The following is a 25,494-nucleotide window of genomic DNA, read 5'->3' on the forward strand; positions in this document are numbered from 1 at the left end:
GCGAGCGTCACTGATGAGTCTTTTGTAGACGAAACGCGCGTCTGGCGTATATACAAAATTTAGTCCTGGTATCTGTGATGAGTTTATATACATAAACAATGTCCCTTTAATGTTTTAAGAAGGACTGATTTTTTTTCAATCCGTATTTTTGAGAATTTTTCTAATTGCTTGCTATAACTTATCTGCATATTTAAAAAGAGAAGCACAATTATCGGTGCATGTGCAGCAGGATTTGTCTACCCTTTCCGGATGACCTGAGATCCAGCACGTTTTTTGTGATGTTCTTGTTTTTATTATCTTTATTAGTTTTCTATGTTGAATTATTCATAACTATGCAAAAATATGTAGCATATAAAAAAAATTAAAACAACGACTTATTGTGAAACAATTTATTTTAATTTTTTTATACAACGAATACAAAAAAAAGTATTATACTATATAAGATAGAAATATGATAACAATTTATTTTTATTCTGTAACTGTTTTATATTATAAGCACGGCAAATAGTGTCGACAATATTGCAACCAGTTTCCAATTTCCAAGCAGAATCATACAATCGCTGTTAAAATCTAAAAACATAAATTAAAACTGATTATATTTAAATTCTTAAAACTCGACATGGAGCCAAATTGTCCATGTTGTCATGAAACATTCGAATGATTTGCCCATGCAGTTTTTACTGTTATATGTCAACTTGGTCAAAATAAATAACTACGTATATTGCATGAGCAACAAAATAGGTATCACTTGTGAAGCAGGACGATCAACCCTGTTTTTTATGGTGGGGTTCGTGTTGCTCAATTTTTTCTATTTTGTGCTTTGTGAACTGTCTTGTCGTCATCTTTCATTTCTTGCCAGATTGTTTTCGGATAATGACTTTGAAAGTCACGTTTATAAATTTCACGTCTCTTTTATAAAGAAATAAAATTAATACTATTTGAAGGTTACAGGTTGCAGTTGCATGTTGAATAAGGATTGGCAAAGCCCATTGTCATGATCCCCCATAATTATGTGTCATATATTTTATTATTTGGTGTGGATTTCTGTTTCTGATGTTTATATTACCTTATATTTCTCTCTACAAATTGAGCATTGATATCGTAATCCAATTCTTTATATTACTTACCAGGTTCTAGTTGTACTTCAGCTGGAAAAAAAACAAATGTTATAACTGGAAGAAAAACCATCGTCTTGGATGTACGTATTCAAGATTTCTTCATAGTTTATTAGGTATTGCGATATGAACTTTATCTCCATAAATGGATTTTTTTAATCATACTTAATGCAATTACCAGAGCTTCGTTTATAAACATATTTATATATGTGTAGGATTCAAACTTATGGCGTACATGTCCGCTTGGTTAAGACAAGTCATTGGTCGTATATGCACTACATTGGTTTCCATTTGCACGACATTTACCATAGATTTGGAAACAATAATTAAAACCGGCAAAAATTAGGAAATTACAAACTTTCCATAGATTGGGAAATTTCAAAACTTGTCATAGACAAGGATTGTAAAAAATCTGCCATAGATTCAGGGTAGCATGACGTCACATTTGCCATAGAATTGGAACCGACAATTTATTTTAGTTCCTAAATATATTTAAGGATAATTATTTAAAAAATCCTACTAAAGGTTTAAAAATATTTCCTGGAATAAGTTTAAGTTATAATCAATAGTATTTCAAACCTGTAGCAATGGTTGTCGTTGTAGACATTCCATTGTTTGTTGATGAACCTGTTCCTTCTGTTGAGCTTGTCATATTAGAATGAGGATTTCTGGTGGTCGATGTTGCTGACATTCCTCGAGTTGGACCAGTTGGATTGGAATGAGAGTTCCTGGTGGTCGATGTTGCTGACATTCCTCGAGTTGGACCAGTTGGATCGGAATGAGGGTTGCTAGTGGTTGGTGTTGCTGACATTCCTCGAGTTTGTCCAGAAGGATCTGAATGAGGGGTGCTGTTGGTCGATGTTGCTGACATTCCTCGAGTTGGTCCAGTAGAATCTGAATGAGGGTTCCTGGTGGTCGATGTTGCTGACATTCCTCGAGTTGGTCCAGTAGGATCTGAATGAGGGTTCCTGGTGGTCGATGTTGCTGACATTCCTCGAGTTGGTCCCGAAGGATCTGAATGAGGGTTGCTGTTGGTCGATGTTGCTGACATTCCTCGAGTAGGTCCAGTAGGATCTGAATGAGGGTTCCTGATGGTCGATGTTGCTGACATTCCTCGAGTTGGTCCCGAAGGATCTGAATGAGGGTTGCTGGTGGTCGATGTTGCTGACATTCCTCGAGTAGGTCTAGTAGGATCTGAATGAGGGTTCCTGGTGGTCGATGTTGCTGACATTCTTCGAGTTTGTCCAGAAGGATCAGAATGAGGGTTGCTTGTGGTCGATGTTGCTGATATTCCTCGAGTTGGTCCGGTAGGATCTGAATTAGGGTTCCTGGTGGTCGATGTTGATGACATTACTCGAGTTAGTCCAGTAGGATCTGAATGAGGGTTCCTGGTGGTCGATGTTGCTGACATTCCTCGAGTTGGTCCAGTAGGATCTGAATGAGGGTTCCTGGTGGTCGATGTTGCTGACATTACTCGAGTTGGTCCAGTAGGATCTGAATGAGGGTTCCTAGTAGTCGAATGTTTTGACATTCCTGGAGATGGACCTGTTGGATCTATATACGGATCTCTTGTAGTCGAATTTTTTGACATTCCTTGAGATGGACCTGTTGGATCTATATACGGATCTCTGGTAGTCGAATGTTCTGACATTCCTGGAGATGGACCTGTTGGATCTATATACGGATCTCTGGTAGTCGAATGTTTTGACATTCCTGGAGATGGACCTGTTGGATCTATATACGGATCTCTGGTAGTCGAATGTTTTGACATTCCTAGAGATGGATCTGTTGGATCTATATACGGATCTCTTGTAGTCGATTGTTTTGACATTCCTGGAGATGGACCTGTTGGATCTATATACGGATCTCTGGTAGTCGAATGTTTTGACATTCCTGGAGATGGATCTGTTGGATCTATATAAGGATCTCTGGTAGTCGAATGTTTTGACATTCCTGGAGATGAACCTGTTGGATCTATATACGGATCTCTGGTAGTCGAATGTTTTGACATTCCTGGAGATGGACCTGTTGGATCTATATACGAATCTTTGTTAGTCGAATGTTTTGACATTCCTAGAGATGGACCTGTTGGATCTATATACGGATCTCTGGTAGTCGATTGTTTTGACATTCCTGGAGATGGACCTGTTGGGTCTATATCCGGATCTCTGGTAGTCGAATGTTTTGATATTCCTGGAGATGGACCTGTTGGATCTATATACGGATCTCTGGTAGTCGAATGTTTTGACATTCCTAGAGATGGACCTGTTGGATCTATATACGGATCTCTGGTAGTCGATTGTTTTGACATTCCTGGAGATGGACCTGTTGGATCTATATACGGATCTCTGGTAGTCGAATGTTTTGATATTCCTGGAGATGGACCTGTTGGATCTATATACGGATCTCTGGTAGTCGAATGTTTTGACATTCCTGGAGATGAACCTGTTGGATCTATATACGGATCTCTGGTAGTCGAATGTTTTGACATTCCTGGAGATGGACCTGTTGGATCTATATACGAATCTTTGTTCGTCGAATGTTTTGACATTCCTAGAGATGGACCTGTTGGATCTATATACGGATCTCTGGTAGTCGATTGTTTTGACATTCCTGGAGATGGACCTGTTGGATCTATATACGGATCTCTGGTAGTCGAATTTTTTGAAATTCCTGGAGATGGACCTGTTGGATTTATATACGGATCTCTAGTAGTCGAATGTTTTGACATTCCTGGAGATTGACCTGTTGGATCTATGTACGGATCTCTGGTAGTCGAATGTTTTGACATTCCATGAGATGAACCTGTTGGATCTATAAACGGATCTCTGGTAGTCGATTGTTCTGACATACTACGAGTTGGTCCTGACTGGTTGAAGTTAAGATCTTTGGTGGTCGATTGCTCCGACATTCCTCGAGTTGGTACAGTGGAACGTACGTAAGAATCGCTTGAAGTAAGGGTAGGAGACAATCCATTTGTTGTTGAGGCATGCATTCCTGTAGGATCTTTAAAGTGATCCCTGGTACTTGATGGTTGCATTCGATTGGTTGTTGTGGACATCAATATTTTGTTTGTAGTAGTTTCAGCTGAAATATAAATGCATTTACTTAACTAGTACTTTGATAATAACAGCTTCTTATTTCAAGATATATTTCAATTCGAAGATGATCATTTAACTTAATTAATTACAGTATGTTTTGAGACAATAAAGATATTCTATGCTTTTGACAATGTTTTCTCCATGTTCTCCTAAAGCGCAATTTGTAAAACCAATACAATGCACACAAAAAAGAAAGTTATCTACATAAAAAATGCCAGTACCAAGTCAGGATTATGACAGTTATTATTCATTGGTTTGATGTGTTCGAGCTTTTCCATTTGCGTATGCACTTTCTGTTTAGAGTTGTGTTTGCAATTCTTTATGTGTTTGTTATTTTATTTTATACCCTCACATTAAGTTATCTTACCAACATACCTGGACAATCGTGCATGTTACAAGGTTCTTCCTTTGTTTTGATTCCAGTACAATGAGCACCTCCATTGGACGGAGCAGGATTCGTACAAGTTCTGTAATATGTTTCAATGCCACCTCCACAATCGTTACTACATCGAATAGTGTTGACCCAGTCGCTCCATTCCCCATTTATAACTTCTTCAAAATACATTAATTTGTATTGCAACTTTCAACACTTGAAAAACTTCCACTACAGTACTTTATTATTGAAACAAAAACTGGTATGTTACAAGCGCAAATTAAGAAAATGTTCAAAACACACAAATTAACCTACTGTTGAGGATGTTCGCTCTTATGTTTTAAAATAAAAGGCTCTGTATCAGATTTTTTTTAATTGATAGTATTTAAATAAGTGAACTAAAACAGCAGAATAAAGTATACACGCGTATTCCTGTTTTTGTGATACAAAAATTGCTTTAAAATTCAGTAGGAAATGATTCTTTCTAATGTTTTCATACATTTAAGATAGGCTTTTTCTTTCTTTCAAAGATGAAGAAAAACAAAACAGCTTTTTTAACTACATATATTTAAATAATGAAAAGAAAAGAAGCGGTTCGCGTGCAAATTTACAACTGCCACTGAGTGGATAAAACCATAGGATTACGAATATCTGTCAAAAAACAAAAATAAGAGTAGTAAAAATTCTTGATACGAATTGAACTATAAAATTTATTCTTAAAAAATCGTACAGTTTGAAACTTTAAAACTATATCTTTGATTAACTTAAGGGCATATCCAACAGTTTCAGGGGAGGTAATAACAAACGTAACCGTCGTCTATTGTTCCCCGTAATTTCACGGTGTTTCAACGACGTCATAATGGCCGTCTGGAAAGGGCGGTTTCTTTCCTCAAAGGAAAGGGCACGGCGGGAATCGGCAAAAAACTCATACAGAATATTAACAGAACTAGAACTCAAAACTTAAAAGATATATTTGTCCTTTTTGTCTATTATAAAAAAACTACAATTATCTTAATCATTACTAGACCATACTCACTTAAGTTTCCGTTTTATAAAAATTATCTTCAATACAGTAGAAAGGAAATGCGTAATGATTTATTATTGCATTAGAATGCAACACAAATTGTAATTAGTTCTTTACCAAACTTTTCCGAGAGATTGTCATTCAGGATAAAAAAAAACCTCAAAGTTTGGTTTTACTTGAGAAAGATGAAAAAAATGGTTTCTTGAGAAAAATAAAATACGGCGTAAAACTAACATTTATCATGCATCTAGCTTTGCGTTGAAGTGCTAATATATTTACAGGGGGGCTAATAGCTTAAGTCAATATTTTCATCATTATTCAACTTTATCTAGTACGGCATACATTTTACCACTAGTACACTCTTTATATCTTGATAATGTACATTTATCAATCATTTACTTCAGATCCATTCTCGCCTCGTCGTAAATATGCGTGAGATATTTGCCACTGGAGCACGGGAGCAATCAATTCATCAGTTTCATAAAGTGATGCATAATCATTAGTTCTCAACTGATAAGTGTCTCAAACAGTACTCCAGTTCTGGTATTTTATTTTTATTTTATATCTTATTTCTAAACGAAAATTTTAGAATTTCTTTCCGCATCTCTCTCTTTGAATTCAGTTGTTTGAATAATCAATGTCTCCATCAGTGGTTACATTGTATGCAGCCAAACTATGTAGAGGGCAGTAGAACAGAAAACAATTTCCATTGTGTATATATGCAATAACTCATGTATTGAAGCGTTATACCACGGCAGTCAGGCTCGTTTATGTGGAAAAATTATTTTTCATATACTTATATATTGTAAATATGTCATAAAAGCAAAAACACACGAAAAAAATGGCCACAATTTATAATAACATTCAACATTTTTCGGCCGTTTCGTTTATTTTCCAAGTTAATGTCTTACTGAACTGTTTTGTTAATCAAAGTATTTTTTCATCTACAACTGCAAAAGGCGCAACAGATGCGACTTATTTGAAGATTCATGTGACCTTTGTTGTTGTTTATAGATTTTATTCGAAGTTCGTATATCGCTTCAACCATTTATTTAGATGGTATTTTAACGTATAGATAGCGCGAAACTCTCCTTACTCTATGCGTCTGATATTACGACATTTTTATTTCGACTAAACGAGGCTGCAAATTTATACATCTGAGATATATACACGTAACTGTTGGATGGGAGCAGTCCAGAGATGTGAATATTTCTATACCCAATCAATCCTTTTTTTATGAAAAAGATTTTAAAGGTATACATGAATACGACAGCAACCCAACGACACATATAATTCAAAACACTAAGAGTCAACATACAGATTTTTTTTATAGCTAGAAGCTTGTAAAGAAAGAAAAAACAAAACTGCAACATGAATATATAATATAGAGTCGGAGAGATTTTAGACAAGTGTTTGGTTGCAAAATTTCACGTGCTCTTTATTGATTTCGATATGTGAAACAATAGACAGTGTAATATAAGTCAGAGTAAGAAAAACACTTCTTTGTAAAGTAACGGTAAAATAAATAATGATTATGGATGACGGACGTCAAGTGGCATATAAAATGAATAATCAGAACAAAAACATCAAATGTGAATATAATATGAAAATTAACCCTGCTTTGTACTATAGACCGACACACAGAAACGGATTTCTAACGTGTAACTCGTTTGTTTTAAAAGGGGGATGAAATACCGTATACCAGAGACGGGGACTATTTTAATAGTTTGTAATTCCATGGTTTGCTAACCCGAATAATTCAGTCCCTCTCCGTAATCGATCTCTCCTACTTGTAATCTTAGATCAGCGGAATATAACGACTGAATTATTCGGATTAATTGTTTGCATGTTTCACAATTTTGACGAACACAATAGTAAAGCTAACTGAATTATTATCTCGTACAGATACTGGTCCATTATAAATAAGAAGATGCGATATGAGTGCTATCGAGACAACTATCCAACAAAGTCACAGTCTGCAACAACGTCGCACTGCCTTTGAAAAATTAGCGGGGAAATATAACGTTACGTCCCGAAACGTCTTAATTTTTGGCGCAATTTGTGAGGCTTACGGAAGGGATAGAGTAAACAATATTATATTACTGGATTTTTCTCAAAAACGAGTATGGTGACAAATATTTTTCAAAACGTTATGACGTTCCATTATTTTCAAAGAATAACATATCTTACTTTGGTCAAATCGACACCGTTAGAAATATTTAAAAAAAATCTAAAATGTGCATTTCAAATGTACAATTCTTGCCGTTTTGGGGGATAACCATGACGTTTTTGGCTTTATTTGAGTAAGAATTAATTCTTTAAATGGTAAAGTTAGATTTTTCTAACCATCTTGAACTATGTTGCTTCAATTTGAGCCCCATTATATAAGTATATGTTGATTAAAAAATCATATTTTTTTTTAAATAAAAAACGTTTGTTTCTTCAAAATTGCAAAAATGTCCAATTTTCAGCAGTATTTTTTGCAAAAACGAAATCGACAACAAATATTTTTTTTGGCAAAATTTTATTCTCTGTCAATTGAAGAATGAAATATATTTACGGGAAAAAATTCTCACCGTCAAAAATAAACTGTTGGATATGCCCTTAATGACTATTCAATAAATCAAGATACATACGTTAATTTGGGCTGGAGTTTTCAGTATTCAATTCAAATTATTTTACTTGTAGTCAAACATGTATTTTGATAAGATATAGAAAATCTAGTAATTTTTATATTGTTTTCTGAACACTTCTCCATTGTTGACGCCTATATGTTGATCTCAAGATTGTTTTCTTCTGCTATAGACACATAATGACTTATCTCATTCTCATGATAAAATATAATATCATAATCTTACGCTTTTAGATGACATCTAAGATCACTTTCTATTGAAAAAATGTTTGCATTCTCTATTAATTTTTGCAAATGTGCTTTGTCTATATGCCTATTTATGTTTCTTTGATACATATATGATGTGGCTCTGTATTTATACATCCCATCATTGTGTTATTGTACTATTGTAAATTTGTGTATATTATCTGTAATTGTTTCTAATACGCTTGGTCACAGTATGAAAATACATTATACAAGTTCATTAATTCTTAAATATATCAGCTTTGGTCTTTCAATATAGAGATTACATTTATGTGTTTTTATAATTTTATAATTTTATTTCTGTTTGTATTCTTATTTACTGGAACACATTAATTTCTAGAATATTAAGTGGAAATCGTTTGCTAATAAATTAGAGTACCTGTGTAACGTTTATATACAGAACCTTATTTATATAGTTAATGTTAACTTACTTGGACATTCCTGTTGAGTACAAGTTTGTGTTGCTGAGTCATCATTACCACAATCCTCCCCGCCATGATCTGGAGCTGGGTTGGAGCATGATCTTGTTTTTGTTTGTGTTCCTACACCACATGTTACAGAGCAGGTGTCCCAAGGTGACCAATCAGACCATCTACCGTTTACTGTAAAGATCAACTAAGTACACTAACAACATATGAATATATAATAACTATCAGTTGCCTGCAAAAGATAAAATGTCAATCAACTTATGAAACTTGTGAAACCGAGGCTCTGACGATGCTTTTTATCACGCTTGAGCAATGACAAGATAATAGTTTAAAGATAAATGCTCAACACCGACGAATTGTTCTTATACTTATTCTGCAGTACTTAAGCTGTGAATTGAAAGGCTTGTGAAATATACATATCAGGACACATTTACAAAGTGGCGCATCCTGTTTGTCTCCTTTGGGGTTTTATACACTCCTTCATTTTATCTTTGTAACTTTGATGCCTCCTCCGAATGATTACAAAACGTACCAATGAGTGAATGGAACAACTCAGAAATACAGAACTAAAAAAACAGAGGAGAATCTCTCAATTGTTTAGAAATCTGGAACGTTATTTATTTAATGTTGACTTACTTGGACATTCCTGTTGAGTACAAGTTTGTGTTGCTGAGTCATCATTACCACAATCCTCCCCGCCATGATCTGGAGCTGGTTTGGAGCATGATCTTGTCTTTGTTTGTGATCCTACACCACATGTCACAGAGCAGGTGTCCCAAGGTGACCAATCAGACCATCTACCGTTTACTGTAAAGATCAACTAAGTACACTAACAACATATGAATTTATAATAACTATCAGTTGTCTGATAAAAATAAAATGTCAATCAACAACTTTATGAAACTTGTGAAACCGAGGTTCCTAAGCAGACCATCTACCGTTTACTGTAAAGGCACTATATACATTTATTCCGTATCTACGTCACAAACGATACATGATAGTCTTATCGTTTAGATTCTATGTACTAACCTTGTTTATTATCTGAATTTCGTGTCAAATTTCCACCTTTCTGTCATTGTATATTCTTACTTATGACGTGAATCGGTACTTACACATCCTGATATTTTGTTATTGTGGTATGGTAATTTTTGATATTTTTATTTCATTTTTGCTGTCTATATGCCATTTCGTGTTTGTTGATATAAACAGTTAATTGTTTTAATATGGATTATAACTACTGTATCCCAATTGTTGACATTTGAACCTATAATGTCTGCTTACACATAGTTGTCAATATAATGGAATTATATGCAATTGCCATGCCAAGTGAGAGGTTTATCTAGCTGTAAAACATGTTTAAGGTAGATAGGGTGTCTTGCTCATTGATTGCTTGGATTTAGAAATACAAGAAAACATGGTATATATCTTTAATAGAATGTGCAAATTTTGAGAGAAGTAGGAAATTCATGTGTGAGAACTTTCATTTCAATATGGAAAATGACATGTTTTATCATATTTATAGTTGTATTTTACAACAAAAAACAGAAAACTTTTGTTTGATTATTTTTTTTTCCAACTTTGCAACATAAGGGAACGCTACTCAAATGCAAGGGCAGATGATTCAGATAAAGGTTCTTTTAAAATAGAATGTGTTAGGAATTTACCTATTTTATTATGAAGCAATAATACAGGTCCGGTGACCCCATTTTTTTCTTTTTCTTAACTGAATGCATACTATTAAAGCTATCTTCTCATATGTTATCTCAAAATTCTATGGTTTACTTTACGCTATATTGCAGAAAATTGGGTTTTCAAAGCATAATCTATACAAAATCTGTCAATATGGAAAACCGTGTAGTGTGAAAATAAGCCCCGTGACCCATTATTATTATTTTTTGAAAAGCATGATATAAACTACATTTTGGCAAATTATTAAATAATTCTATAGATTATAATTAAGACACCCTATTAACCTTAAACCCAATGTTTGCCAGACGGAAATGTATTATATATAAGTGAAACAATGATTACATGTAAAATATATGAAGCAACGTGTATAAAAATAAACATGATGCAAATGTTCGCATACTTGGACAGAAATGTGTATTGCAGGACTGTGAAGCTGAGCTGTCACCGCCACAGTCTAATCCATCATGAGTTGGTGCTGGTTTTGTACATGTTCGTGTCTTTCTTTGTGTTCCACCACCACAATCAAGCGAACATGCTGCCCATGATGTCCAATCACTCCATCCACCATTAACTGAAGACAAATTAATGTTTCCGTATAAATATATAAATCAAAGCTTATAAAAGTTTGACTATGCAATGGACTTATACAGGTTATATGTATGTTCAATTAGTAAAATAATTGTTTTCGGAGCTCCCATGCTCATTTCGAAATATTATTTATACCACCAGAAAATTAAGTCAATATACAATACATGCAGACATTGGAATTACTCGAACAAAATATGCATAGCTCCTACCTGGGCAACTCTGAGTATTACATGACTCTGACTTAGTACTAGAACCGGAACAATCGTTCCCTCCGTGGGCCGGAGCTGGATTGTTGCAAGTACGTGAATATGATATTGATCCGCCACCGCAGACAGCAGTACAACCAGATGCAGTCCAATCGCTCCATTCACCATTAACTAAAAAAGGATTTTTCTAAATAAAATTTAGATTGAATTGACTCTATCTGATGTAAACAAAGGCAACAGTTGTAAACCCCTGTTCGAAAGTCCGGGTTACAAACTTAAACTTAAGGAAACACATCAAGTATGAGAAGAAAAAAACGAAACAACAGAAATACTAAAGTGCAACAAAAAAATACAAAAGACAATGTAACACACACATAATAACTATAAGATGACTATTGCAATTTTCCTGACTTGGAACAGGACATTTAAAGAAAATAATGGTAAATTAAAAGTGCAGGCGATACTTAACTTTTAAACTTTTGATACCAACACTGAAAACAAACTTTGCAAAGGTATTCATGAAAAAAGGTACAACTAAAAGTATTCCAAATCGTTGATATTTCTTCGGATAAACACATGTTGTAAATATTAAAAGTATATGAAGAAAAGACCACTTTCGAGTTACGTCCTTCACCGAAAATGTTCAACAATAACTTTCCCATTATTTGGCTTTGTTTCACCTTCCAAAAAACTTTAACAATAATGTTTCCGAAGATCTCTTCTGCTTTTAACATCATCAATAAACAAAATATTAAATTCGATATTAGAAAGTCAAATCTTAAAATATTTAAACGGCCAATGTTATTTACGCTTATTAACAAACACGTATTATGAGCACAAAAAGAATTTTTTTAAATCTTGTTTGTATAATATGTGTCATCTTTGCATTGATATAAATCTCCCACCTGGACAATTGTGAGTGTTACAAGACTCTGATTTAATGTCTTCACCGGAACAGTAAGCTCCCAAGTAGGCTGGTGCTGGGTTGGTACAAGTACGTTTATATGATATTGTTCCACCACCGCAGGTAGCAGTACAACTAGATGACGTACTCCAACCGCTCCAACCACCATTAACTAAAATAGAATGGGTTTGCTTGATATTATTTACAAACAATTCTCAGTTGCAGTCACTTGTAACAGATGAATAACACAGTATAATGGACAGCAGAGCATTTAATGCATTGCAGATTGTATTCAAAGTTTGTATGACATGAATCGCGATTACTGTGGTTTGTTGTTAAACAATTCAAGCGATACAGCTAACAGCTTGACATCTGTTTGTTCTCAAATTTTGTTACATTTTCGCGCATGCGCAACCCCTGAACATGTCAAATATTATTTCTAGTATATATGTCACATGAAAAGGAGGTAGCCCCCAAATCCGATAATATTTTATTCTAAAGGAAGGTCAAAGAAAACTTTTTCCAGAAAAATAAGTATTTCAAACCTGGAAAAAACAGCCATTTTAGAAAAGGTGTTGGCCATCTAAAAACAATTATTTGCACCGTTAATGTTATTGCACAATTCCTTCGATTTTGCTTGCTAATATCTTCCACTATAAAAGAGGGACGAAAGATACCAGAGGGACAGTCAAACTCATAAATCGAAAACAAACTGACAATGCCATGGCTAAAAATGAAAAGGACAAACAGACAAACAACAGTACAAATGACACAACTTAAAAACTAAAGAATAAACAACACGAACCCAACCAAAAACTAGGGGTGATCTCAGGTGCTCCGGAAGGGTAAGCAGATCCTGCTCCACATGTGGCACCCGTCTTGTTATTTATGTGATAAAAAATCCGGTAAATAGTCTATTACGGTAGGTCACATTCATGAAAGATAAGGGGATTGTAGTTACGACGTAAGGAACATATCAGATATCATTTGGGAAACGATTGTTCCATAATGATCAACTAACTCGTGATAGCGTCCGTAAAATTTACGAAAAGATGATTTCAACTTCACCATTTGGAGCTCTGGATTTAATAGCTTCCTTGTGAGCAACAACCCTCTATCAAGAAAATCATGATAGGAAATGCAGGCACGGGAATATCGTATCAATTGGGAGATATACACACCGTATGCAGCTGCAGCTGGAATGTTGCTACTTAGAAATGGAAAGTTCACAATTGGAAAGCTGAAATCATCTCTTTTTTCGTAAAGTTTTGTTTTCAATCGAACCTCATTGTCAATTTCTAGATGTAAGTCAAGATATGAGGTCGACTTAACTGTATCTGTTGTATCCTTTATCTCTAGTTCAATGAGATAGATGCATTCGACAGTCACCAAATTTTGAATTATTTAGTGAAAAAATACCATCTATATAGCGGAAAGTAGAGTTAAAGGATATTGCTAACTTCTTATATTTCTTCCTAAGAAGTACCTGTATGAAGTCATCCTCATTATAATAAAGAAACAAGTCGGCAAGAAGAGGGGCACAATAGTTATAAGGGTTACAAAATTTGAGAACAGATAGGTTTTTCGCGTCTCCGATCGTTAATTGATATGAGCTTCACACTATTTTGTACAAAAGTCTACTTGCCTTTTTTATTAGTATTTTTGTATTGTGAGAACTAAAAGTATCTGCAGAGTTTGTTTGTATGATATTGATATAATATTCTATGGATGGTACAAAGGTTCTTCCTGGACAACTCTGATTGTTTCACGACTCTGATTTAGATCTAGAGCCAGAACAACCGGCCCCAATTGTGAACTTGTCTAATGTTGTTTCCGAAGCGTATTCTGATTACACTCCACAGTTAGAAAGTTAAATTCTTTAAATATTTAAAAATCAGAAGGCATCAAAGCTTTCTTACAATCACATAATATATTGTGAGTACGTGAATTGTTTTTGTATAACATGTGATCGCTGATATAAAGCTCCTACCTGGACAATTGTGAGTGTTACAAGACTCTGATTTAGTTTCTTCACCAGAGCAGTAAGCTCCCTGGTAGGCAGGTGCTGGGTTGGTACAAGTACGTTTATATACTATTGATCCACCACCACAGGTAGCAGTACAACCGGAAGATACACTCCAACCGCTCCAACCACCATTTACTAAAATTAAGACAATTTTCTAAAAACTTTTTCATAAACCTCGTCTATTTGCATTTAATTTCATGAGAAAATGTTCCACATTTTTGTTGTCCTTCAAACCAGTTTGTTTTCATCATTTCTTTCGGTAATTACAACACAACCTTTACAAATTATGGCTTGGACAGATAGCTGACTCATTGGCACTCATACCTCATCTGCTTATATCTATTTAAATCGTTTTGTACTATGGTCAATTTTTTTTGATCTTACAAACATAAATTATAAGTTTTAAAAGTTTCTGGTGAAAAACTTGTTTTTATAATATATGAAAATTACATTTGTAAATGCTCTTTTGTTCCGGGCGGAAAGAACTAACTAGCCGAAAAGATCCAGAGGAACTTATTAACTAGTTACTTTGTTCTTCCTCTGGTTTAAAAGTTCCACCGGAACAAAGTGACTAGTTGAAAAGTTCCAACGGAACATATCAACTAGTTAGAAAGTTCCTTTTTGACACATTAGTCAAAACCGGAACTAACAAACTAGCCCAAAAGTTCCAACGGAACTTATCAACCAGGCAGAAAGTTCCATTTGGATAATTGATGCAAAGTAAAAGCGCAAAATATGATATTTGAACCTTTTAAAGGGGAACCAAGATACTGATTACTAAAGTCAAAAGGACTTATCAACCAGTCACAAAGTTCCTCTTTGGCAATAATGTCAAAATTGGAAATAGCAAACTAGCCCAAAAGTTCCAACGGAACTTATTAACCAGTCACAAAGTTTCATTCGGAGAATTGATGCAAAGTAAAAGCGCAAGATATTATCTTTGAACCTTTTCAAGGGGGAACAAATATACTAACCACACAAGTCAAACGGAACTTATCAACTAGTCACAAAGTTCCTCTTTGTCAAATTAGTCTATAACGGAACTGACAAACAAGTCAAAATTACCAACGGAACTTATTAACTAGTCAGACAGCTACATTCAGAGAATTCACTAAAAAAGGGAATAACATATCACACAGTTCCGTTTATAGTTGTTCTGTTCCGCCAGAACTATTCAACTAGCTATATTGTTCCGGGACTTTTCAACTAGGTACTTTTTTCCGGAACTTTTCGACTGCGCTCGGAATAAAACAACTAGTTGGAAAGTTCCATCGGAACGAAATAACTATTTGAAAAGTTCCGTCGGAACAAAGTAACTGACTGAACATAATGGCTGTTACAAAAACATTGTGCTGATATAAATCTCATACCTGGACAATTGTGAGTGTTACAAGACTCTGATTTAGTGTCTTCACCAGAACAATAAGCTCCCTCGTAGGCCGGTGCTGGATTGGTACAAGTACGTTTATATGATATTGTTCCACCACCGCAGGTAGCAGTACAACTAGATGACGTACTCCAACCGCTCCAACCACCATTAACTAAAAAAAGACGATGTTTCTAAAAAATACTTTACTTTTTCCATTTTCAATTTTATTGCATATTTGAAATAAATGAGTAACACAGTGTATTTGATAGTATAACATGGCTTATGGTCCGTTTTTCTGTCCCTTTATTGCCATATCACGTTAAAGGACCAGCATTTATTAAGTTTGAGAATGGTGATTAGGAGACATTTTCCGGTTATATGTTGAAGAAAACCATGTTGATATTTAATGGCTAATATCCTAGTGCTTGATCAAAGCTCCTACCTGGACAATTGTGAGTGTTGCAAGACTCAGATTTACTGTCTGAACCGGAACAGGTTGCTCCACCATGGGCTGGTGCTGGATTCGTGCATGAACGTTTGTACGATATTGATCCACCACCGCACGCAACGGTACAACTGGAAGTCGCACTCCAACCGCTCCATCCACCATTAACTAAAATAACGATTTTTCTCAATTCATTTTCATTTTTCAATTAATCAATTACATTTGCATTTAAATTGAAACAGAATAGTAATACAATATACCTTATAACATGAAATACAAATCATTGCGAATTTGTTGAAGCCAAACAAAAATATTTCAAAAATGAAATGGGTTTCGATCAAGAATATTGTTTTTACATAAATATTCACTGATCATACTTAGTGACTTACAAAATACAAATTAAACCATAAAAGTTAATATTACAATAATTGGCGAGCCACTTTGAGGCTCATCATGCATATAGATTTTACAAAATGATAAAGGATCAGTTATACGTTGAAGTGGTAATCGACAAATGTGTTCACAAAGTAAAGCAGTCAAATAATTAAATATATATACATATTTGTATAAAAGTATGGCATATATCTGTTATTCATATAAAAATGCATCGTATTTGGAATCGTTTTACTAAGGCTTTTCTACCTCAGGCATAGATTACCGTAGCTGAATTTGGCAAAACTTTTAGAAATTTTGGTCATCAATGCTCTTCAAATTCGTACTTTATTTGGCCTTTTTAACTTTTTTGGATTCGAGCGTCACTGATGAGTCTTCTGTAGACGAAACGCGCGTCTGGCGTGTATACAAAATTTAGTCTTGGTATCTATGATGAGTTTTTTTACTTTCAAAAAGCTGTTTTATAGCGTTTATATATGGATCTATTCTTATCCAAAAGCTCAAACTCGATATTTTCGAGGCCAAAGACTTATTACTCAACAGACAGATATAACTAACGCTATTGTGTGTATCTGAGTAGTTTCTAAGGTGTCTTTCCTTAAATCACATTTCATGTGAGCATCAAATATTCGTCATAGCCTTAAGGAGTCAAGGTTCAACTAAAAGCGTTTTTTAAGTTCCACAATAGCTTCCTAGTAAATCATTTCTCTTTAAATAAATCAATGCTCTTCAACTTTGTATTTGTTTGGCTTTATAAATATTTTGATATGAGCGTCACTGATGAGTCTTATGTAGACGAAACTCGCGTCTGGCGTACTAAATTATAATCCTGGTACTTTTGATAACTATTCTATAATTCTGAAGTTTTATCATTTTCAAGAAAAGCTGTTCGATGTTAGATTCTTGTGTTCTTAGAACCGGTATGTTTTTTTTATCATTTCTGTCGGTAATTACAAATTAACCTTTACAAGATTAAATCATTAAAATACTGAACACCGAGGGAAACTCCAACACCAAAATTTCCTAATCAAATAGCAAAAATCAAAAGCTCAATCACATAAAACGAATGGATAACAACTGTCATATTCCTGACTTGGTACATGCGATTTTGTATGTAGAAAATGGTGGATTAAACCTGGTTTTATAGATCGTTAAACCTCTCACTTGTATGAAATCGCATCAAATTCCATTATATTGACAACGATGTGTGAACAAAAGAAACAGACATAATTAGTAAAAATATCAAATATTTTGACTTGAATTGAGAGTTTTCTCATTGACACTCATACCATATCTTCTTTTTTCTATTCAAAACGTTTTCTACAATGTTCAAATTAATTATTTACTAGTGATGTCAACGAGTACTCGAGAACTCGAGTATCGTTAGGTAGTACTGAATATCGATTACCAAAATCATACTCCACTAATCGGTTTCCTGTTAAAATGTTGATGTTTTCTTTTATTGAGACCGCCTCCCTGGAAATTAAATATTTATCAATCATTGACAAAAATTAAAATATGATTCGCATGTTTACATTTAATTGTCATTTAAAGTACTCAAAATACAAAGGTGTGATTTATTACTACTATAAAATATGTAACTAGTTTTACTGAAAACATACTTGGACAAGCATGGGTGTTACATTTTTCTGATGTTGTCCTAGATCCTGAACAATCGGTTCCTCCGTGAGCAGGGGTAGGGTTGTTGCAAGTACGTGAATATGAAATTGACCCGCCACCGCAGGCAGCAGTACAACTAGAAGTCGCAGTCCAACCGCTCCATCCACCATTTACTTAACATATAAATAGAACGATTTAGTTTTAAAATACTTTTTTCATTTGCAATTAATTATATCAGATAAAATACTACAGTATACTTGAGAACAGTACACAACAAGAATGTGTCCATAGTATACGGATGACTCACTCCCACTGTCATTTTCAGTGTTCAGTTGACCATAAAATCGGGATAAAAACTCTAATGTTTGTTAGATTTTGACAAATCATAGCATAAGGAGCATGTAAACTACATGTAAGTTTCAAGTTTGATTGGACTTCAACTTCATCAATTACAACACAACCTTTACAAATTGTGGCTTGGACAGATAGCTGACTCATTGGCACTCATACCTCATCTTCTTATATCTATTTAAATCGTTTTGTACAATGGTCATTTTTTTTTCATCTTACAAACATAAATTATGAGTTTCAAAAGTTTCTGCTGAAAAACTTGTTTTTATAATATATGAAAACATTGTGCTGATATAAATCTCATACCTGGACAACTGTGAGTGTTACAATACTCTGATTTAGTGTCTTCACCAGAACAATAATCTCCCTCGTAGGCTGGTGCTGGATTGGTACAAGTACGTTTATATGATATTGTTCCACCACCGCAGGTAGCAGTACAACTAGATGACGTACTCCAACCGCTCCAACCACCATTAACTAAAAAAAGACGATGTTTCTCAAAAATACTTTACATTTTCCATTTTCAATTTTATTGCATATTTGAAATAAATGAGTAACACAGTGTATTTGATAGTATAACATGGCTTACGTTCCGTTTTTCTGACCCTTTATTGCCATATCACGTTAAAGGACCAGCATTTATTAAGTTTGAGAATGGTGATTAGGAGACATTTTCCGGATATATGTTGAAGAAAAAACATGTTGATATTTGATGGCTAATATCCTAGTGCTTGATCAAAGCTCCTACCTGGACAATTGTGAGTGTTGCAAGACTCAGATTTACTGTCTGAACCGGAACAGGTTGCTCCACCATGGGCTGGTGCTGGATTTGTGCATGAACGTTTGTACGATATTGATCCACCACCGCACGCAACAGTACAACCGGAAGTCGCACTCCAACCGCTCCATCCACCATTAACTAAAATAACGATTTTTCTCAATTCATTTTCATTTTTTAATTAATCAATTACATTTCCATTAAATTGAAACAGAATAGTAATACAATATACCTTATAACATGAAATACAAATCCTTGCAAATTTGTTGAAGCCCAACAAAAATATTTCAAAAATGAAATGGGTTTCGATCAAGTATATTGTTTTTACATAAATATTCACTGGTCATACTTAGTGACTTACATAATAAAATTAAATCATAAAAGTTAATATTAAAAATAATTGGCGAGGCACTTTGAGGCTCAGCATGCATATAGATTTTACAAAATGATAAAGGATCAGTTATACGTTGAAGTGGTATTCGACAAATGTGTTCACAAAGTAAAGCAGTCAAATAATTACATATATATATACATATTTGTATAAAAGGATGGCATACATCTGTTATTCATATAAAAATGCATCGTATTTGGAATCGTTTTACTAAGGCTTTTCTACCTCAGGCATAGATTACCTTAGCTGAATTTGGCAAAACTTTTCGAAATGCTGGTCCTCAATGCTCTTCAACTTCGTACTTTATTTGGCCTTTTTAATTTTTTTGGATTCGAGCGTCACTGATGAGTCTTTTGTAAACGAAACGCGCGTCTGGCGTATATACAAAATATAGTCCTGGTATCTATGATGAGTTTATTTACTTTCAAAAAGCTGTTTTATAGCGCTTATATATGGATCTATTCTTATCCAAAAGCTCAAACTCGATATTTTCGAGGCCAAAGACTTATTACTCAACAGACAGATATAACTAACGCTATTGTGTGTATCCTTAGTAGATTCTAAGCTGTCTTTCCTTTAATCACATTTCATGTGAGCATCAAATATTCGTCATAGCCTTAAGGAGTCAAGGTTCAACTAAAAGCGTTTTTTAAGTTCGACAATAGCTTCTTAGTAAATCATTTATCTTTAGATAAATCAATGCTCTTCAACTTTGTATGAGCGTCACTGATGAGTCTTATGTAGACGAAACGCGCGTCTGGTGTACTAAATTATAATCCTGGTACTTTTGATAACTATTCTATAATTCTGAAGTTTTATCATTTTTGGGAATAGCTGTTCGATGTTAGATTCTGGTGTCCTTTGAACCGGTTTGGTTTTTTATCATTTCTGTCGGTAATTACAAATTAACCTTTACAAGATCATTAAAATTCTGAAAACCGAGGAAAACTCCAACACCAAAATTCCCTAATCAAATAGCAAAAATCAAAAGCTCAATCACATAAAACGAATGGATAACAACTGTCATATTCCTGATTTGGTACATGCGATTTTGTATGTAGAAAATGGTGGATTAAACCTGGTTTTATAGATCGTTAAAACTCTCACTTGTATGAAATTGCATCAATTCCATTATATTGACAACGATGTGTGAACAAAAGAAACAGACATAATTAGTAAAAATATCAAATATTTTGACTTGAATTGAGAGTTTTCTCATTGACACTCATACCACATCTTCTTATTTCTATTCAAAACGTTTTCTACAATGTTCAAATTAATTATTTACTAGTGATGTCAACGAGTACTCGAGAACTCGAGTATCGCTAGGTAGTACTGAGTATCGATTACCAAAATCATACTCCACTAATCGGTTTCCTGTTAAAATGTTGATGTTTTCTTTTATTGAGACCACCTCCCTGGAAATTAAATATTTATCAATCATTGACAAAAATTAAAATATGATTCGCATTTTTGCATTTAATTGTCATTTAAAGTACTCAAAATACAAAGGCTTGATTTATTACTACTATAAAATATGTAACTAGTTTTACTGAAAACATACTTGGACAAACATGGGTGTTACATTTTTCTGATGTTGTCCTAGATCCTGAACAATCGGTTCCTCCGTGAGCAGGGGTAGGGTTGTTGCAAGTACGTAAATACGTAATTGATCCGCCACCGCAGGCAGCAGTACAACTAGAAGTCGCAGTCCAACCGCTCCATCCACCATTTACTTAACATATAAATAGAACGATTTAGTTTTGAAATACTTTTTTTATTTGCAACTAATTATATCAGATAAAATACTACAGTATACTTGAGAACACTACACAACAAGAATGTGTCCATAGTATACGGATGACTCACTCCCACTGTCATTTTCAGTGTTCAGTTGACCATGAAATTGGAACTTCATCAAAAACTACCTTGAAAAAAAAACTTTTACCTGAAGCGGGACGGACGGACGGACGAACTTACCCCACAGACCAGAAAACATAATGCCCCTCTACCATCGTAAGTGGGACTAAAAAATCAAAGTCAGATTTTTAGAATAATCATCAAATTACAGTACACGTTGTAGAGGTAAACGTCTTCACATATATTCCAATAATTATGGAATGCATCTTTTGTAATTTCGGTTATATCGATCAGTCAGTTATATAGATTGTATCATCATATTTTGAATTATTTAACTTTAACAACAAATGAAACATTATGTGCTTAGGAAGAGATTTTCTACATTTCCTTCATTAGAAACGCATAAACCTGATATTTTGAAAGCCAAAGCCCACACGTACCCAAAATGGCAGACGAAATTAACGCTATCTTCTGTATCTCTGAGTAGATTCAAATGTAGCTTGACATTGATTCTATTCAAGACTGTTATTAACTTTCTTCTTATCATATATTAATAAATAAAAAACCGAACAGCTGAAAGCGTTTCAAAGTGCTAGTCAATCATTTCTTCAGTTCTGAAGTAATCTCATTTTCATGAAAACCTAAATACCATTAATTTTGATATCCTTAGAACAGCTTGGATTTCCTGATTCCTATGATATAAAATCGAGAATGGAAATGGGGAATGTGCCAAAGAGACAACAACCCGACCATAGAAAAAAACAACAGCAGAAGGTCACCAACAGGTCTTCAATGTAGCGAGAAATTCCCGCACCCGGAGGCGTCCTTCAACTGGCCCCTAAACAAATATATACTAGTTCAGTGATAATGAACGCCATACTAATTTCCAAATTGTACACAAGAAACTAAAATTAAAATAATACAAGACTAACAAAGGCCAGAGGCTCCTGACTTTGGACAGGCGCAAAAATGCGGCGGGGTTAAACATGTTTGTGAGATCTCAACCCTCCCCCTATACCTCTAGCCAATGTAGAAAAGTAAACGCATAACAATACGCACATTAAAAGTCAGTTCAAGAGAAGTCCGAGTCTGATGTCAGAAGATGTAACCAAAGAAAATAAACAAAATGACAATAATACATAAATAACAACAGACTACTAGCAGTTAACTGACATGCCAGCTCCAGACTTCAATTAAACTGACTGAAAGATTATGATTTCATCAAACAAACATCAGGCACAATCCTTCCCGTTAGGGGTTTAGTATCATACCATCATAACATATATGAGAAGAACATAACCCGTGTCATGCCAACAACTGGTTTTTGAATAAATGTGTTTAGATCCGATGCAAAGACCCTATAAGTGAATCAATATTAACGCCAAAATATGCAATCTTTAATGACCTGACAACAGTATCGTAACTATATCCCTTCTTAATAAGTCTATTCAAAGGTTTTGTTAGTTTTTGAGGTGAATACTGACACCTTTGTGCTTTATAAAGAATATTTCCATAAAAAATTGGATGTGAAATACCTGAACGTATAAGAAGTCTGCATTTTGAGCTATATTTACGAATGATGTCCTTATACCGATGATAACTTTAGTAAATGTTTTGACTAGTTTTTGTGATATCGAAAATCCTGGTGTAATAATTTACAAAATACCTTTTAAACTGTTTTCAATGATGTTCAATTTGCTAATTTTCCTTTTTTCTTTTTTTCGTTTTACAAACAAGTATTAAGAGTATCAAAAGTGTATGCGGTAGTTGTATGAGTTATATGGTGTATAGACTTCTACTGGTATAACGCTCATACCTGGACAACTGTGAGTGTTACAAGACTCTGATTTAGTGTTTGAACCGGAACATGTAGCTCCACCGTGGGCTGGTGATGGGTTGGTACAAGTACGTTTATACGATATTGATCCACCACCGCAAGCAGCAGTACAACTAGATGACGTACTCCAACCGCTCCAACCACCATTAACTAAAATAAAAAGATTTTTCTAAAAATTTCTTTACAAGTATCCATTTTCAATTTTTGAAATAAAAGGAAAAAACTCAGTGTATAACGTGTGTTATGGTCCGGGTTTCTGTCCTTGCTTAATTCATGATCAATTCTTACAAATCAATTTGAACTGTATAAATTAAAACTCTAGGGATTGGCATAACAGGTTTTAGTATCATCATTTATAAGGTGTTCGAATGATGATAAAGAGACAGCTTCTGGGTATATGTTGTAGAAAACAGACCTTGTTGATATAATATGGTTAATATCCCAGCGCTTTGCATAGCTCCTACCTAGACAACTGTGAGTGTTACAAGATTCTTATGTAGTGTTAGAATCGGAACCATTGGTCCCGTTGAAATTTGTCTAATCTGATTTTAACTTCTTGAGAGAGTTTAAACTCAATAGTTAGAGAGCCGAAGACCTTAAATATTATGCAGATGGGTTTAACGCATTCTTACACACATGTATTGTGGATACAAAAATAATTCCAAAAACTTATTTGTATAATATGTGACAGCTCATACCTGGACAACTGTGAGTGTTACAAGACGCTGATGTACTGTCTGAACCGGAACAGGTAGCTCCACCGTGGGCTGGTGATGGATTTGTGCATGAACGTTTATACGATATTGTTCCACCACCACAGACAGCAGTACAACTAGATGACGTAGTCCATCCGCTCCATCCACCATTAACTTAAATAAAAAGATTTTTCTAAAAACTTCTTTACAAGTATCCATTTACAATTTTTACATTAGAAGAAAAACGCAGTGTACTAAATAGTATAACATGTCTTTTGGTCCGGGTTTCTGTCCTTACCTTACTATACAGAAAAGATATACACAAGCAAAAGAGAAACATATAAGACAATGCCTTTAAAAGATGACGACAATGTTCAAGACATAAGTTATATAGAAGAAGTTCTTGTTGAACTACTTTTTCAAAAACAAATTGTTCATTCCGTGACTTTTATTTATTTTCCCTTATGTATTCTCTCAACTGCGTGTTTTCAAATCACTATAAAATTGGTCTATCACCAAATGTACAGTGTGCTACTCCTATAAAATATGTAATTAGTTTATCTGAAAACATACTTGGACAAGCATGAGTGTTACATTTTTCTAATGTTGTTATAGATCCTGAACAATCGCTTCCTCCATGAGCAGGGGTGGGATTGTTACAAGTACGTGAATACGAAATTGATCCACCACCGCAGGTAGCAGTACAACTAGAAGTCGCAGTCCAATCGCTCCATCCACCATTAACTAAATATATAAATAGTACGATTTAGTTTATAAATACTTTTTTCATTTGCATTTAATTGTATCAGATAAATATCACAGTATACTAGAGAACACTACATAAAGATAAAAGTCAGATTGTATATTGTTTCAGAATAATCATCAAATGACAGTAAACAATGAGGTAAACGTCTTCAAATATATTCCAATAATTATGGAATGCATCTTTTGTAATGATGGTCATATCGATCGGTCACATATAGAGATTTTTTCATCATATTTTGAATTATTTAACTTTAACAACAAATGAAACATTATGTGCGTACGACGAGATTTTTTACATTTCCCTCATTAAAAACGCATAAACATGATATTTTGAAAGCCAAAGACCACACTAACTCAAAATGGCAGACGAAATTAACGCTATCTTTTGTATCTCTGAGTAGATTCGAATGTAGCTTTACATTGATTCTATTCAAGATTGTAACTAACTTTCTTCTTATCATATAATAAAAAAAAAGAACAGCTGAAAGCGTTTCAAAGTGCTAGTCAATCATTTCGTCAGTTCTGAAGTAATCTCATTTTCATGAAAACCTAAATACCGTTAATTTTGATATCCTTAGAACAGCTTGGATTTCCTGATTCCTATGATAATTACAAAATACCTTTTAAACTGTTTTCAATGATGTTCAATTTGCTAATTTTC

General features: G+C 34.2%; 1 protein-coding gene across 1 annotated transcript in view; it reads right to left on the bottom strand.

Annotated features, from left to right (window-relative positions):
* The window catches only part of LOC143056190 (uncharacterized), a 54,801-nt gene that overhangs the window by 23,667 nt on the left and 5,640 nt on the right, over positions 1-25,494 (bottom strand). The window contains exons 10-27 of the mRNA XM_076229271.1: positions 24,642-24,812; positions 24,072-24,242; positions 23,353-23,523; positions 21,241-21,411; positions 19,256-19,426; positions 18,814-18,984; positions 18,159-18,329; positions 16,141-16,311; positions 15,700-15,870; positions 14,294-14,464; positions 12,305-12,475; positions 11,403-11,570; positions 11,006-11,176; positions 9,553-9,723; positions 8,920-9,090; positions 4,592-4,768; positions 1,695-4,202; positions 1,128-1,148 (exon numbers count right to left, since the gene is read on the bottom strand). Coding sequence (XP_076085386.1) covers positions 1,128-1,148; positions 1,695-4,202; positions 4,592-4,768; positions 8,920-9,090; positions 9,553-9,723; positions 11,006-11,176; positions 11,403-11,570; positions 12,305-12,475; positions 14,294-14,464; positions 15,700-15,870; positions 16,141-16,311; positions 18,159-18,329; positions 18,814-18,984; positions 19,256-19,426; positions 21,241-21,411; positions 23,353-23,523; positions 24,072-24,242; positions 24,642-24,812 — 5,268 coding nt within the window. The remainder of the gene's footprint in view (positions 1-1,127; positions 1,149-1,694; positions 4,203-4,591; positions 4,769-8,919; positions 9,091-9,552; positions 9,724-11,005; positions 11,177-11,402; positions 11,571-12,304; positions 12,476-14,293; positions 14,465-15,699; positions 15,871-16,140; positions 16,312-18,158; positions 18,330-18,813; positions 18,985-19,255; positions 19,427-21,240; positions 21,412-23,352; positions 23,524-24,071; positions 24,243-24,641; positions 24,813-25,494) is intronic.

The sequence above is a fragment of the Mytilus galloprovincialis genome, chromosome 13 (genome assembly GCF_965363235.1).
Source record: "Mytilus galloprovincialis chromosome 13, xbMytGall1.hap1.1, whole genome shotgun sequence".
Classification (NCBI taxonomy): domain Eukaryota; kingdom Metazoa; phylum Mollusca; class Bivalvia; order Mytilida; family Mytilidae; genus Mytilus; species Mytilus galloprovincialis.